At 34.3% G+C, this 15,830-nt stretch overlaps 1 protein-coding gene across 7 annotated transcripts in view; it reads left to right on the top strand.

The window, feature by feature from the left end:
• Nucleotides 1-15,830, top strand: part of PRDM5 (PR/SET domain 5) — a 191,446-nt gene that overhangs the window by 112,169 nt on the left and 63,447 nt on the right. For 6 of the 7 annotated variants that reach the window (XR_013446444.1, XM_036099222.2, XM_078069187.1 and 3 more), the window contains 3 exons: nucleotides 1,329-1,422; nucleotides 5,529-5,689; nucleotides 8,805-8,898. Coding sequence is in view for 6 of the 7 variants with exons in the window: in XM_036099222.2 (XP_035955115.1) it covers nucleotides 1,329-1,422; nucleotides 5,529-5,689; nucleotides 8,805-8,898 (349 nt within the window). In the remaining variant the exon portion in view is untranslated. Of the gene's footprint in view, nucleotides 1-1,328; nucleotides 1,423-5,528; nucleotides 5,690-8,804; nucleotides 8,899-12,675; nucleotides 12,766-15,830 lie in introns of those variants that run through there. The other variant, XM_078069189.1, reaches the window with a different exon arrangement.

Below are 15,830 nucleotides of genomic sequence, written 5' to 3'. Positions count from 1 at the left end.
GTTCTACCAATTTGAAGGACCATATTTTCCTATACTAAGTGTCCATATATTTTATGTAATGAAAGAAACTTACTCTTTGTTCTATTTTATTCCCAGCTAGCATGTTCATTTATGTGGCTAAATAACACATTTGAATACGTGTAGTTTATCCCAAGTTTTAAATATTTGTTCCCCTCATCCTTTCTCTATATTTTTTACAACTAAAAACAGGCAGGATAATCCCTTTTTCACCAACATTATGTTAATAGGTAATACTTATATCTTGAATTTTATAATGTACATTAAGAAAATGTTTAAATCTTTATGTTGTGAATAAAGTGCTTTATTTATTCCCTTTATTTTTATACCACATGTATCATAAAAACTAATGAATTGTATGATTTGTTTTATTATCATAAGAGAAAATAGTTCAATTTTTGGTATTTTAGCATTTATGAGCATTGTTATCTTGTCATCCATGGTAGAATAGGATTATATACACTGACTTATGCAAAACAGGTTAATACTGATATGCAATAAAAAAGGTGAAGTGAATAAGCATACTGTTTTGTTGTTTGTATTGTTTTTATTTCTGATTTTCTGTTGTTTATTGTTTCTCAGTGTATTTTTGTTTGTTGTGTGTTTAAAGGTGCTTGCTGCATCTACATTGTTTGATCTCTGGCAAGTTACTGAAATTCTTTGAGCCTTAGTTTTTTTCATCTGTAAAATGGGGACAGTAATAGTATGTTGTCCATCCAATTACTGTTAGAATTAAGTGAAAAAATTCATGTAAAGTGTTGAGTGCAGCAGTGACACAAAATAAATATTTAATGAATATTACCTGGTTTAAGTATGAGTAAATGTTCTAGTTTAATTTAGGAGGAAAAGGGTATCTAGGACTAAAAATTATTGGAACTTATTCAGTGAAGTTGAGGATAGAAGGTGGAAACTGTCTCCTTTTACCAGTTTCCTTTGATTATGTTGAAAATGTTGTAGTAGCATAGGGAAAGCCTGTCCAGTAAAAAAGAAGGTTTAGTCTTCAGAGAAATTACAAATCATTTTACTCTGCAGAGTAAATCCTGAGAAGTCTGTGTATATTCAGATTAGCATTTTGAGATTATAGGAACAATTTCCTTTATTACTTATCAAATTTATAATTAATGTGAGAACTTAAAAATAGTTGTTTTACATATTTGTGTTTACAGTTTTATAGTGAAAGAACATCATCAGAAGAAACAAGATATTGTCTACCTTCCCATTCCTCTCCCATATCATGAATACAAGCTCCAATTATTGTCATGATTAGATGATTCTAGATCCTCCTGACTCACAGTTTCTTTCATCTGCAGACCCATTCTGAAGAGAGACCATTCCAGTGTGAAGAATGTAAAGCTTTGTTCCGAACCCCATTTTCTTTGCAGAGACACCTGCTCATACATAACAGTAAGTCACAATACAAGCAGTTGAGGACAAATTGAATTATCTCAAACTTTGTTCTTACAACTTTTGAGAATGTAGGCGTCACAGAAGTGGACCTATATGTGGTTATGTGATCTGCTTTTGAACATAAACAGGGCTGGTAATTCTGCTTTTCACCTTTTCTTCCTTTATCCTTGCTTTATTTTCCCACATTAAGATAAATCATTTTATGAGACATTTTCTTTTATATCATTTCTTTGCACTATTTAAGGTTTGTATATAAAATCTTCTCTCATATTCAGTAAGGTATCTTTGAAATTTGTTCTGAAATAGACATTTTTGTTCCCTTTTAAATATAATGATTAAGGAAACATGTCTGACCCTTTAAAACATGCAGATGTCTGGCATGATTTTATTAGCTCACAGACTTTTAAAGTTGGAAAAGATCAGAGTACATATCTAATAACTTCTAATATCTACATATCTAATAACTTCTTACTTCTTTTGGCAGGAGCACTTCTTTTTCTTTTGAGAGAAGTTATACACATATACACCATGCAAATTTGTAAGGCAGTTACACTCAGAGCTGTATTTAGAATACAGCACCTTATACCCACATCACTGAAAGGACACTTTACATCACTTTATTTCAGAGAAAATGCTATTGCTAAGCTGAGTTTTAAAGTGGGTTCAAATATCAAAGTAACCGGACATTTGCTACATTACTGTATCTAAAAGTAAAGAAAAATGGCATAACGTAGGTAATATTTGTATTGATTGCTTTTGAGTTGTTTAATCAGTGGAACATCTTCTGAAACAAAGTTCCTACTGCTGATTAAATTTTTAATATTTCTGAGGAAAGCGAAACAATTAATCAGTTATGACAACTGTACAGATAAGATAGTGTCTTGGAAGAAATTTTCTCTGATCAAGTAGAAGTGTCTAAAATTCAAAATACCAAAGATATTAAAGTTTTTAAAAATACCAAGTGGTAATGATCATGATGAAATGCCTCTTTTCCTACATAAGAGGTAGTGTTAAGGTCTCATGACATTCTGTATTTGACCTTACAGCTCTGGAGAATTGGTCAACACCACTTTCTATTTCTTTATTAAGGACAGCCATGCATTTAAGAAATAAAATTTGTCATGTAACAGCAGGAATTTCCATCCCATTTCGCTCTCATTTAAGAAAGACAATCATTATGAGATGAATGGATTTTAGAGTAGGGATTGGGACAAGTGAACCTCATTCATACTATTAAGACTTCTGTGGCCAAATTTGGCCTGATGCTCAGGAAATTTTTCTTTAGACAGATGAAAATTTAGTTTCAATAGCGACAAGGAATATTTATTATAAGGAATCTGCTACTTTTGATTTCTGCTGATTGGTTCTCATATACTTGAGACAGAGGTTTGAAGCAGTGGTGTAGACTCTGCTTGCATATTCTGTATTTAATAGAATGTTGATCAGTACATTAATCACAGGCTTTATGAAGCTGCATCAAGACATTTGGCTGGAAAATCAGCTTTGTAGTTGACTGAGTAAGTGGGTTATTGAAGGTAAAGTTAAACATCAGATAAGGCAGGTCAACTAAAAGGATGGGAAAAACCAGAAGTAGACAGAATAAGACAAAATACTAGATGTTATCTTACACAATATGAAAATTAAAACCTGTTTAACTTCAAAACATGCAGGCTGTTTTAGAAATTTCTGTCAGCATTCTGGCTCAAAATACGAAGAATAGCTTGTCATAATTACTTTGGGAATTATTGCTATTTTCTAACGCACTGAAAACCAAAAGGCAGGTTACTAGCTAGCTTCTTGGTTTTAAGATAGGAAAAATCCTATCTTTAATCCTATGTTTATTTCTTTAAGGCAAAGAAATCTGATAACATCAGATTAAATCTCATCAGAGTTAAAAAATTCTGATAAGCTTAAAACAAAGAAATCTGGAATTAAAATATGAAAGAAGAAAGGTAAGGCCTCCCTTGGTATAGCTTGAAGAGGTCTTTGTATAGGAATCAATATTTTGATTCATGTGATAGTTTAATAGAAATGCTTTAATAGGAGAAATCTTGGAGGTTTACTTTTTTGTTTTGTTTTTGTTTTTTATTTACTTAATTGTAAAGATTTACTCATTTATTTTGAGAGGGGGATTGGGGAGGGGAAGAGGGAGAAGGAGAGGGAGGGAATCCTAAGCAGACACCCTGCTGAGCACAGAGCCCTAAGACACAGGCCTGGACCCGTGACTCTGAGATCATGACCTGAGCTGAAACCAAGAGTTTGACCCTTTGACTGAGCCACCCAGGCACCCCTTGTTTTTGTTTTTTAATTTCTCTTTGTTCTTGAGTTGCTTTGGTATTATTTATAGTCTTATGTCATTGATACTTTCTTTTACTCTCACTGGTTATACATTTTATACAAATAAAGTATTTAAATAAATCTAAAAAGATATGTAAAGACAAACTAGTAATAGCACCCAGCAACAAAAATGCACAAAGGCAACATACAAACATAGCTCTCAGAATCTACACAATTCTTGCATGGTTTGGGTGTGACTTTGTTCCAAGCATCAGATTTCAACGGGGCTCTCAGAGATTTTAAGTTAAAGAGCCATGATTCTGTTTGAAAAGGGTCATTTGTCTTTTTCTTTTTTTCTTTTTTCCTTCTTTTTGTCCTTCCTCCTTTAAATTTGGTATGAAGAAATAATAGGATCTTCACATTTCTAAATCTATGCTAGTTCTAATGGAGGGAAGTGAGATGAGTTTGGTTGAAATTGAGGTAATCTCTTATTTCAATGTAGAAAGTTATCTGTATATTTTGTCTCATAATGAATATAATATGTGAATCTGTACTTATATAATTGTTCTTTAAAAAGGGAAAATATGTTCAAATACTAGTCTGTCTGGGGCGCCTGGGTGGCTCAGTCGGTTAAGCGTCTGCCTTCTGCTCAGGTCATGATCCCAGGGTCCTGGGATCGAGCCCCGCATCGGGCTCCCTGCTCAGCGGGGAGCCTGCTTCTCCCTCTCTCTCTGCCTGCCACTCTGCCTACTTGTGTTCTCTCTCTCTGTCAAATAAATAAATAAAATCTTTAAAATAAAACAAAACAAAACAAAAAACAAATACTAGTCTGTCTAATTTATATAATCGTGTTATAACTTCCTGAGAGATAAAACTGCTTTCTAATTGTGCGCATGCATCGCTTAAATGTATTTAAATAGACCACTAAAAGGTAGATGTGTTTGTTAAGAAGACCTACAAGGATAGCATTATATGAAAGTTTAAAAAGTACCATACCGTACCCCTAAACATAGTTTGTGGAGTTGCTTTCCCTGTGGGCCTAGGCAATAGAATGAGAACAAGGTGAAAACCCTCACAGGTACCCAGGGGCTCTTGGGTAGAAAAGGATAATTGTCCCAATCCAACTGCCTCTCTGAGAGGCAGCCCTCTAACCTGTCTGAGGACAGCCTGGGAGCTGAGCCCCTTCCCCAGCTAATTAATTAATTAGCAGACCAAGGACCATGTTAGGGTGCCTCTAGTCCAAGTTCCTGAGATAGTGCTGAGGAAGTAAAGGGGTGTTGTAGCCCTTTCCTGTCCTAGAAGGGGGCTGGCTCTGACTTATTTCTGTGTGCCCCCAGGGGCGTCCCTCCCCACTGTGCTACCCATGACCCTATTCTGCCTGTGCCCTGTCCCTTAAAGGCCATAAAGGTTGTGGAGTGAGGGGAGTTTAGGAGGGACCCCAAAAGCCACTTACTCTGCTTGACAGAAGCCTTCTGTCACCACAAGACTCTACTTACTTCAAACCTGATTCCCTGCCCTAGAAAGACCTACTTTTAGAGAAAGTTCATGGTTCCTTTAGAAAATTAGCTAATTGAGTCTCCACCTTTTCCAATTAAAGAGGCTGAGAACATAAGAAGGTTAAAGCACTTCCCACTGGTCACATAATGAATGAGCAAATATGGAATTGAAAGATGTGAAAAATTACCTCTTCTGGTTATGATAAATTGTTAGTAATAAAGCTAACTTTTTGGAGAAAAGAACACTACGTCTGGAACCCATGAGGGAGAGTTAACATCACCCTGCTGTTGCATCTGATCTTTCTCTTATCTGACTTTTTCATTTCTAAGGTGAGAGGACTTTCAAGTGCCATCACTGTGACGCTACCTTTAAAAGGAAGGATACCTTAAATGTTCATGTCCAGGTGGTCCATGAAAGACACAAGAAATACAGATGTGAGCTATGTAATAAGGCATTTGTTACACCTTCAGTGCTTAGAAGTCATAAGAAAGTAAGTAGAAGCCTTCTGTGAGTTTAAATGGATTACATACTTCAGCAATATAGGCATGTATGCTAATTATCATGTGATAATCAACTTTATATTAATTAGTCAACATATTTCCTCAAAATGACAAGGGATGCATGATTTATATGAGCTCTTCAAAAAATGTCTGTTGTCTTTACTTTTTCAGAAGAGATATATAATTCAGATGAAGGTGAACCTAGATTTAGGTATGGATTCTGCACAGCGCTGAGCTATGATGATAGATGGGTCAAAGTATTTGATGAGTGGGAGCTTGTCGATTTTTGTACATTTTTGAATTAATGTGGGTTTTTATCTAAAAAATGATTAGTGCCTTAATTTTATTTTTCAGAGCTAATTCAGGTGTTTATTGACAAGTTATTAGATTGAGCTCTTTTCTAGGATTGGAATGGTCCTTCATCGTGCATCTCTAGGGCCTAGGGAAGTTCCTGGCACAGAAGAGGGACTTGATTAAGTATTTGCTTAACTCAAATAAAATGAGGTTCTTACTTACGGTGATTTGGAGATTATCTTTTTTGTGTTATGCTAATTACTGTAGGCAAATCAAGAGGTTATTTGTATTTGTTTTATAAGTACATTTTAAGTGTATTTTCAAAAATAGCAAAATTCATAGTGTAACAAACACCGTTATAAGTTTTAATGTTGACTCTAGAAATGACTATGAAGTAATAGATTCCGCTACTTGGTGTGTACTGCTGAGTGAATGTGAGGAAGTGATTCCTGCTTCAGTGTGACTTTTATTTTGGTACCTGTCCTTAGTATGGCTGTGTCAAAGCACTGAATTGAGGAATGTTCTTTTGCTGTTTCTTTAATGTTCAGTAATAATGATATTGTCTTCTTTTTTCAAATTTCTGGAGAAGATAGTCTTTCAACTGTCTTTGCTTGAATTACTTTTTTTGCATGAATTTAATAAATTTGTGTCATGTTTTAATCAATGTGGGAAAAAATACTGAGTTTTCAAGAGAGATAATAGTTGTTTGTCCACAATCACAGATTGTTATATAGTACATTTTGCAGAGCATTGTTCATTTTTGTCTCATACATTTATCCAGTATTGTCAGAGTGATCTGTTTCCATGCTTTCTTATCTATATTTAAGATATTTTAGTATTATACCTTAAATGTCTTTTAAAACCAATTAACCAAATTCCATATCGATACATTTTTTAATTAAACCAAAGAAGCATTTTAATTCTTTTCATTAATGTTGACTTAGTGTTGTTTAGTTGGAAACTTATGCCACTGAAAATTAACTTAGGTCATGTAGGTGAGCAATGAAATACTTATGTAGCAGCAAAAGAAATGCTGTGGATTTTATATAGATACTATAAGTAAATTGATAGCTGCCTCTTTGGAATAATCCAATGCTGTAATAATAGATATATACAATTTCTAAACAACCGTACACTAATCAAGAAAGAATTATTGTATTTTGCCCCTTCTGTCAGGGAAGGAGAAGAAAATAGGTCTGCTATATGTTAAAATGTTATACCATTTCCTTTAAAATGAGCCATAACGGGGACCATGGGAGTAACAGCTCTTACTGTAAAGAATGTATAACTGTTTTGTATAAGAACTTAGAGTGAAAATGGAAAGTTAAGTTCCTGCCAAATGCAAAATCAAGGAGATGTCTGTTGTAGCCAGTGTCATGGGCTAGCGTGGCAGTTGGTTAGACTATATTTCTCAAACTTGAATATAATGTAAATCATTTTCAATGGAAAAAATATTTAAAAGGACACTGATGTTGACTAAGGTATTTAGTTTATAACTCTTTTACAAACTACAAATACAATAGTGTCTCTCCAAATGCACATTATAATTTGAATGTGAAAATTTTCCAATTAAATACCAATAAGGCTATGAAACTAATTATATTAAAGTTAGCAATTAATATGGAGAATGTTTTGCTACATTGGTGGTTTTTTGAGATGAGGTAACTGCCCTACCCCTTTCACTCAGTGCCGGCCAGTGTGTCCCTCCTGGGAACACATCATTTAAAGAAAAAACAAAACAAAACAAAAAAACTTTCCTATTCTTTTTACATTAGCCCATGGCTATGCCAGTAATTTGCACTAACCTAATGCAAACACAGGCCCTGGAAACTCTGCATTGTGGTGGTAACCCAGATGATCCACTGTATGCTTTCATTGAAGTGTAGGTCATTGTTGAAATGAAAAAAATTTTAAAAAGTGTCACTGAGAATGTGCAGATATCTAAAATAATTTCCTTCTCCCTTCTTTTCCCCTTCTCCTAAGTTTGAAAAACAATGGGACTTGAAAAGTAGCTCTGACCCCCTCATTTATTGGAATGACCTATTTTGATGCTGGTAGAATAACTGGTCTCCTGATGAGATTGTGAGCCAAGTTTAAAAAGCTCCATCTGCCTCCTCTTTTTGGGAGAGCTTACTCTTTTCTTTGAACTCTTTAACATTCCAGCAAAACTCACTTTTGATGATACATATTCACCTTTCCTTGTGTGGTTGTTTTATGCCGAGATTAAAGGTATGTGGAGGGCAAGGATGTTCTTTCAAATTGACTGCTCAATTAACACTGCTGATTTTAAAGATCAAATCAGATTTATATTTCTTTTTGCTTTGCCGTAAAATCAATCCAGTCAGGCAAGCATAATGCAAATAACAGATTACTTTATTGAGATTAATTCTGCCCTCAAGAGTTAAATACGCACAAAGAATGTGAAAAATGCTTCTAAGGAAGTGTTTCTTGGCAGCGGTAAAGGGCAGCTTTAACCCCATTTTGATTATGTGGTTTTGCCAGCATATACTGGTTTTGTATCACTTAATCGTTTTTACTTGGGGGCTCCATAAAGGCTTAAAAAGTAAAGTGCAGAATTATTTTCAAATTAGCACTAATGCATGATTCTAAGGTTTGGTTTTTTATTTTATTTTATTTTTTGAACCAGTGGGAATACTCATGATAAATTGTTTAAAATCTCATTGTGATATTAAATCATCTTAATGAAACATAATCCTGGAAAAAAAGGATTTACCATTGTCAGAGGCACTTAATCATTTTTACCTAATTCTTTGTATTTATCCTCAACCCTTTTTATTCCTTTCCATGTAGACACATACAGGAGAAAAGGAGAAAATCTGCCCATATTGTGGCCAGAAATTTGCCAGCAGTGGTACACTGAGAGTTCATATCCGTAGCCACACAGGTAAGTAAATTGTAATTGGTGATAAAAACAACTTAAAGAAATCAAATTCCTTTAAGACAAGGAATATCATAATCTTACAAAATATCTCCCAGATTAAGAATTAATCTTGGCTGTTTTCTCTTCCTTAAAATTTTATAGAATCCAGTTCCTTACTTTAGAAAAATCTTAAATAAGTTTACTTTCCCAAACTAAGTTAAATGTCTGAAATGGAAATAATTTGGCTAATGTTTTGTTGTGATATAATTGTGATTTACTGTATATTCTGTTCTAATGGAGGAATAAGGAATAGCAGTTTCACTTTTTATAGAAGGCTAAGGGCCTCCTCTTAAAATTCCTTCCTATAACTGACATCAAATGTGGCTTTTTTAAAGTTAGAAAGTTCTTGGAATACTGCCTGGATGCTGTAGGATTTTACTGGATACGAGGGTGATGGAACCGTAATGTCCCGTATGCCATGGATAGCTTCCTAAAGGGGTCGTCCCTTGATTTCTTATGACTTTTTGTGTAATTTCTCCCATGAAGGAGGGCTATGCCCTAGTGAAGGCTGAATAAACAACTAAATATTCTTTTTTAAAATTTTAACTGAAGTATAGTTGACATAGAATATTTGTTTCAGGTATACAACATAGTGATCTGATAATTATATATGTTATAAAAAGCTCACCATGATAAATCTAGGATAAGTCTAAATACCACCTGTCACCGTACACAGTTATTACAGTATTATTGACTATATTCCCTATGCTGCAATTTTCATCCCCATGACTTATTTTGTGACTGAAGTTTGTTCCCCTTATCTTCTTCACCTATTTCACCCATCCCCCCACTGCTTTCCCCTCTGGCAATCACTAGTTAGTTCTCTATTATTTATGAGTCTATTTCTCTTTTTGTTGTTGGTGGTGGTATTTGTGTATTTGTTCATTTGTTTTTTAGATTCCACATATAAGTGAAATCATATGGCATTTGTCTTCCTCTGACTTACTTAGCATAATATCCTCTAGGTCCATCCACACTCTTGTGAATGGCAAGATACCATTCTTTTTTATGGTGAAGTCATATTCCATCATGTATATATACCACATTTTCCTTATCCATTTATCTGTCAATAGATACTTACATTGCATTGCCTCCATATCTTGGCTCTTGTAAATAATGCTGCAGTAAACATAGAGGTGCATACATCTTTTTGAATTAGTGTTTTCATTTTCTTTTGGTAAATACCCAGAAGTGCAATTACTGGATGGTGTGGTACTTCCATTTTTAGTTTTTTTTGAGGACCCTCCAAACTGTTTTCCAGAGCGTCTGCATCAATTTAAATTCCCACCAGCAGTATACAAGGGTTACCCTTTCTCCACAGTCTCACCACCACTTGTTATTGCTAGTCTTTTTGATACTAGCCATTCTGATTGGTGTGAGATGTTATCTCATTGTGGTTTGGATTTGCATTTTCCTGATGATGAGTGATGTAGCACATCTTTTCATGTGTCTGTTGGCCATCTCTATGTCTTTTTTGGAAAATGCCTCTTTAGGTCTTCTGCACATTTTTTCATGGATTATTTGTTGTTTTGGTCTTGAGTTGTATGAGTTCTTTACATATTTTGGATATTAATCCCTTACTGGATATATCTTTTGCAAATATCTTTAAACAATTAAATATTCTTGACAGAACCTTGTCTGGATTTTATCTATCATGTAGAGAAATACTTGAGAAGACTTGGAAAAATACTCTGAATATTGATAGCCAGATCATTTTACTTGAATCTTAATGGTTTTCAGTAGCTGGACTATATGTGGTAAAATGTAACTAGATTACATTGCTGAGGCTTCCTATTCAAGAGCCAGAGTATTTGACTTTATCACTGTAGCCCCAGTACCTCATGCAGTAGACGTCTAGCATAGTAACTGTTTTGTGGATGAGGAAATGTTAGCTTACACAGGCCAAAGAATCAATAGTACAACTATTACACAGAGGTGGAGGAAGGGACAGCTGTGGAACATAATTTCTTATTCTGGAATTTTTTTGGCTAAAGCTAAAAGACATAATGTCAAAATAGTATTTGTAATCTTAGAGTGGTCTCTTAAATACTTTTAAATGAAACCTATAACCAAGAACATATCAAACATTATACATGATGGATGTAGAATAATGGGTGCCCTAAAGAGAGAAAGGAGGTCTTCTTGCTTAGAAGTATCCAGGGAAAGTGAAGTTTTGAGAACCAAAACAGAAGCAGAGAACAACAAAAAGAAAAGAAGCAAAAGGAAAAGAGCAGTAGAGAGCCATGTTGAGCGTGGGTGGACTTAAAATCGTGCCAGAGTCTTTAGCACCATGTCCTGATTGTACAGAAGAAACAAGTGATTGATATAATTTCTTATATTATTGTTTTCTCCTTTTCTTAGGTTTTTCCTTCTTACAGATATCATCCTGAGAATTTTATGTTCAATATCTTTCCCTTTCCTTTCTTTCAAGTTTATCAAGATCCTAAGTTGTTGAATATGCTGAAACTTTAATAATTTATAGACATAATCTTGATTGACTATTGATAAGGAGCTAATTTACTATCATGTTGTCTGGCATAAATAATCATGGTATTTTTTTTAATGTATTACCCTTGGAAAAATGCATTTTTGATGGAAAAAATGCATTTAGGTGGCTGTGTTCCTGATTAACCTGACCTTTTTGTTTAGTAAACTAGTGTTGAAAGGAGAACTTGGTTGGAAAAATTATTTTTAGTGGTGTTTTAAATTCTGAGCTATGTGTTTTTAACTAACTTCTTTCTTAAAATTAAACTGTAATGATCTCCAAGATAATCTGTCAAAAATTTAATTTACCTTGTCACATCAAAAGTTGTCCTTGGCTTTTTAAATTATTACTATCTTCCTTATTAGACATAAACCCAAAGTATGCTCGATTTCTAAGTCCAAAAAGAGATCATAGACAGTAAAATTTGTTTAAAAAAAAGAACAATCTCCTGTTCCTTGAAGAGCTGTTGATAATAGGGAAAAAAAAAATGGAAATAGAGCCTGCATATCCAACAGTTTAGAAGATTGGTTAAATAAATTATGGTATATCTATAAATTGGAATATTCTGTGAGCAATATCATATATTAGTACATCATATATTAGTTAACATGAAAAGAAATATAAGTTACAAAAACAAAATGATATATTTTTATAAGGATAATATATTTATATATAAAGGCCTTAGAGGTTAAATACTAAATTATTACCTGTGGTTATTTCTTTGTATTATAAATATGGACAATTTGAATTTTCTTGATGATTTTCTGTGTTTTCATATAAGTTTCTTGTCTAATAAAATATTTAAAATATATTAGCGTTATGATTATGCAGGTAACTGCTATTATTAGGTTTATGCTGAATTATTTAGGTGTGACATGTTTCTGCATCTGATTCTCAAGTGGAGCAGCAAAAAGAAGTGCAAAAATATATTTAAAAAAGGGAGAAATGAGAATGAGAAAGCAAATATGGTGACATTAAACCCATGTGAGGGTATATATGGCTTATTGTACTATTTTTCCAATTTTTCTGCCTGTTTGAAAATTTTCATAATTAAAAGTGGGAGTGTTCTATTCCAGTGAGAACAACTGAATGGATGCAGATGCCAACTAAGTGCTGCTAAGAGCTGTTTCCTGAACATCCAGCTTCACAGCTTACATCTTGTTTGCATCTCTCTCAAAGCCTAGTTCTTTCAACAGGAAGATTTCTATTCTTTAAATATAAACAGACTTTTTATTGTTTTGTTTTGTTGCTTACAGTCAGACAACTCAGAGAGAAAACTCAGATTCTTCTGAAGAAGCAGAACTTCTTACTGCATGCTTAGTCATCTTCTTGAAAAAGGAATTCCATGAAATTTGCTATTGGCATAGTCTTTAGAATTTTTTTTTAAATATATTGTAAATATATCTATTTTTTACAAAAGAAGGTTTAAAGAGTTGGTAAGGCTTACCCAGTCATGCTGTTATCCTGCTATAAATCTTGCAGTGGTTTCCCCTTGCTTTCTGCAAAATGACTGTCCCTTACCTATCACGAGACTTATCAACTACCAATTCCTCTCACAGTTGACATTCCAAGCTCACTTATTAGGCTTCTTTCACTTTCCCCCAGTCTCCAAGTAAATGTAACTTTCTCCACGATATGTCACGTGACCATCCCTTATTCCCACATTAGGTGGATATGCTCTATCTTGTGCTTCTCTCAATACTGCACGCTTCCAAGTGCTCATACTTCTTCAGTCATTCGTAAGTTCTCTGTTCCTTTAGAGCTGTGCCCATATCCGATAACTTACTTGTTTACTATTCAGAGAACTGACTGGCATGGAGAAAGAACCTAGGGAATGCTTCTTGAATAAATAAAAGAATCTACAAATACATTACCATACCTGTGGGATAGTGGAAAGAATGCTGGCTTCATAGCAAGAAGTCCTGGATTTGAATCTAAATTTAATTGACCATAAAATCATTTTTTCATAAATTAACTATACAATCATGGAATTCACTTTGAGAAATGTTAGAATCAAAGAATAAAATTACTAAACTCCCCAATATATTAGCCAGTCCCACCTCAATATAAAGTTGGGCCCTTTGCTCTTCTTTCCATTCTTTACCTCACTGCTTTATCATGCTGTTGGTTGGAAACAATTGTATAACAGATAATAGTTAACAGCATGGTTTAAGATTTAGCTCACCAATATATATAAAATTACAGTGCTTAAATGAAGGAATAAAGAACAATATTTGGCCAACCAGCACTAAAAACTTACCATGACTTTTTTTAACTTGGAATTGGCCAGTTTTTAAAATTCTTATTAGAAAAAAGGTAGAGGAAATTGGTCCTGACAAATGCCCTATCCATTTTGTTTGACAAAGTCCACTTTACAGGAACTGGAATAATTACAAACAATTGTGTAGTATATTATAGTCTCTTGCTCTTCATAGCCTCTCATCTAGTAGAGATTTGGGGATCCCATTGCTTACTATATATAAACATCTCTTTTCAATTATGATATTATACTTACTTTGCATATCTGGCTCCATGACTACATTCTGAGCTGAAGGGCAGGGCAGATCAGGCTCAGGTTTTTAATCAAGTTTATTGAAGGAGAGAAGCTCTTTCAAATATTATCTGAGTTAGTGTATCCTTCCACAGTTAGTGTGATAGGTTTCTAAGACCATTCTCATTTTCTAGATGAGGAAGCTGAGATTCAGAGAAACAAATGACCTATCCAGTCAAGGTAGTAAGATCCAAATCTTTTGACTTCAAGTTCTATCTTATTTTTGTGTTATCTCTTCTTTTTTGCTACACAGCTGCTACACAGTTGTTATAATTACAAGATTTACACACATCCTGTAAGTTCTCCAATATAAAAGATGAGGAATGGAATTCTAAAAGTCACATGTTATTTTAGGAAAATTTTATCCTTTAGAGTGAAATGAAAGGTGTGTGTGTGTGTGTGTGTGTGTGTGTGTGTGTGTGTGTATTTAGCATTACTATTCATTTTCTTCCTGAGTCACCTTTATAGTGGGCAATGACATACAGAGAAAATGATGACTAAATTTAATTCTCCAGATTTTTATTTTTATTTTAAGATTTTATTTATTTATTTGTCAGAGAGAGTACAAGCAGGGGGAGAGGCAGCGGGAGAGGGAGAAGCAGACTCCCCGCTGAGCAGAGAGCCCAATGCGGGATTGATCCCAGGACCCTGGGATTATGACCTGAGCCGAAGGCAGACCCTTAACTGACTGAGCCACTCAGGCATCCCTGCCTTTATTTTTTAGAGTAGTTTTAGGTTCACAGTGAAATGAGGGGAAGATCCAGAGATTTTCCCTCCTACCGCCTCCCTCCACATGTATACCCTCCTCTGTTATCAACATCCCCAATCTAAGTGGTATGTGTTGCAATTGATGAACTCACATTGACACATTATAGTCACCCAGAGTCTATAGCTTACATTATGGTTCACTCTTGGTGTTGTACATTCTATGAAGGTTTGCACAAATGTGTAATGTGTGTTCATCAATATGATATCATACAGAGTACTTCCACTGCCCTAAAAATTCTCTGTGTTTTGCCTATTTATCCCCTAACTCTCAATGCCTGGCAGCCACTGATCTTTTTACTGTCTCCATAGCTTTGTTTTCCAGAAGAACATTTGACATTTATGTAGTTTGACATTTTTCAGAATGTCATATAGTTGGACAGATTACCTTTTTTATTTCTAGGAAATGATTATTGATAGTTGGGCTTTTTAAGTGGGATGGATGTACATTTGAATACACTGCAATGTGTTAAGATTTTTATAGAGGTAATAGTCTTTCCATGGTTTCCCCATTATGTTGAAGGAGTCAATTTCATTTCGTTTTTATAGCATTCAAACTGTCCATCAATATTTTGGGAAGCTACTTCTCTTTTTTATAACATCAAATAACATTAAGTTTTATGAAGAGAAAACAGGACACCTGTCTATGTTTCTTCCTTCCAGCTTGCCAACTGGTTATCTTTCATCATTTCCTATTTAGTATAATGATGGTATTGCTTTGTGGAGTATTAAAGGCAGTTTCCTTCATATTAATTTTCTTAGAACAGGTCTTATTTTATTGGCTCATGACTAATGGTCATTCTATAAGACAGTGATAACTTAGCTATTGGATTACTACCTGTTAGTTCTGGGAGGAGTCTTAGTATTTATGTCTCTATTGTAATTTTTTGTTAATAGTGCTTTAAAAAAACATTTTAAAAACTTCTCCAATTCACATTTTGATTGGTTTTATCCTTTACTACCTTAAGTAACCAACCAGTTGTATCCTTGCTTCACCTTCTTTTCCCCTCCTGCTCCCTCCCCTTCCCATTACCGCCATTTTGTACAGCTAAGGTGAAGTCTGACAAAACTTTGTGGTTTTTTTTCCATTAACTT

Source organism: Halichoerus grypus, chromosome 3, assembly GCF_964656455.1.
Source record: "Halichoerus grypus chromosome 3, mHalGry1.hap1.1, whole genome shotgun sequence".
NCBI classification, from domain to species: Eukaryota; Metazoa; Chordata; class Mammalia; order Carnivora; family Phocidae; genus Halichoerus; species Halichoerus grypus.
This window is presented reverse-complemented; position numbering and strand designations above follow the sequence as displayed.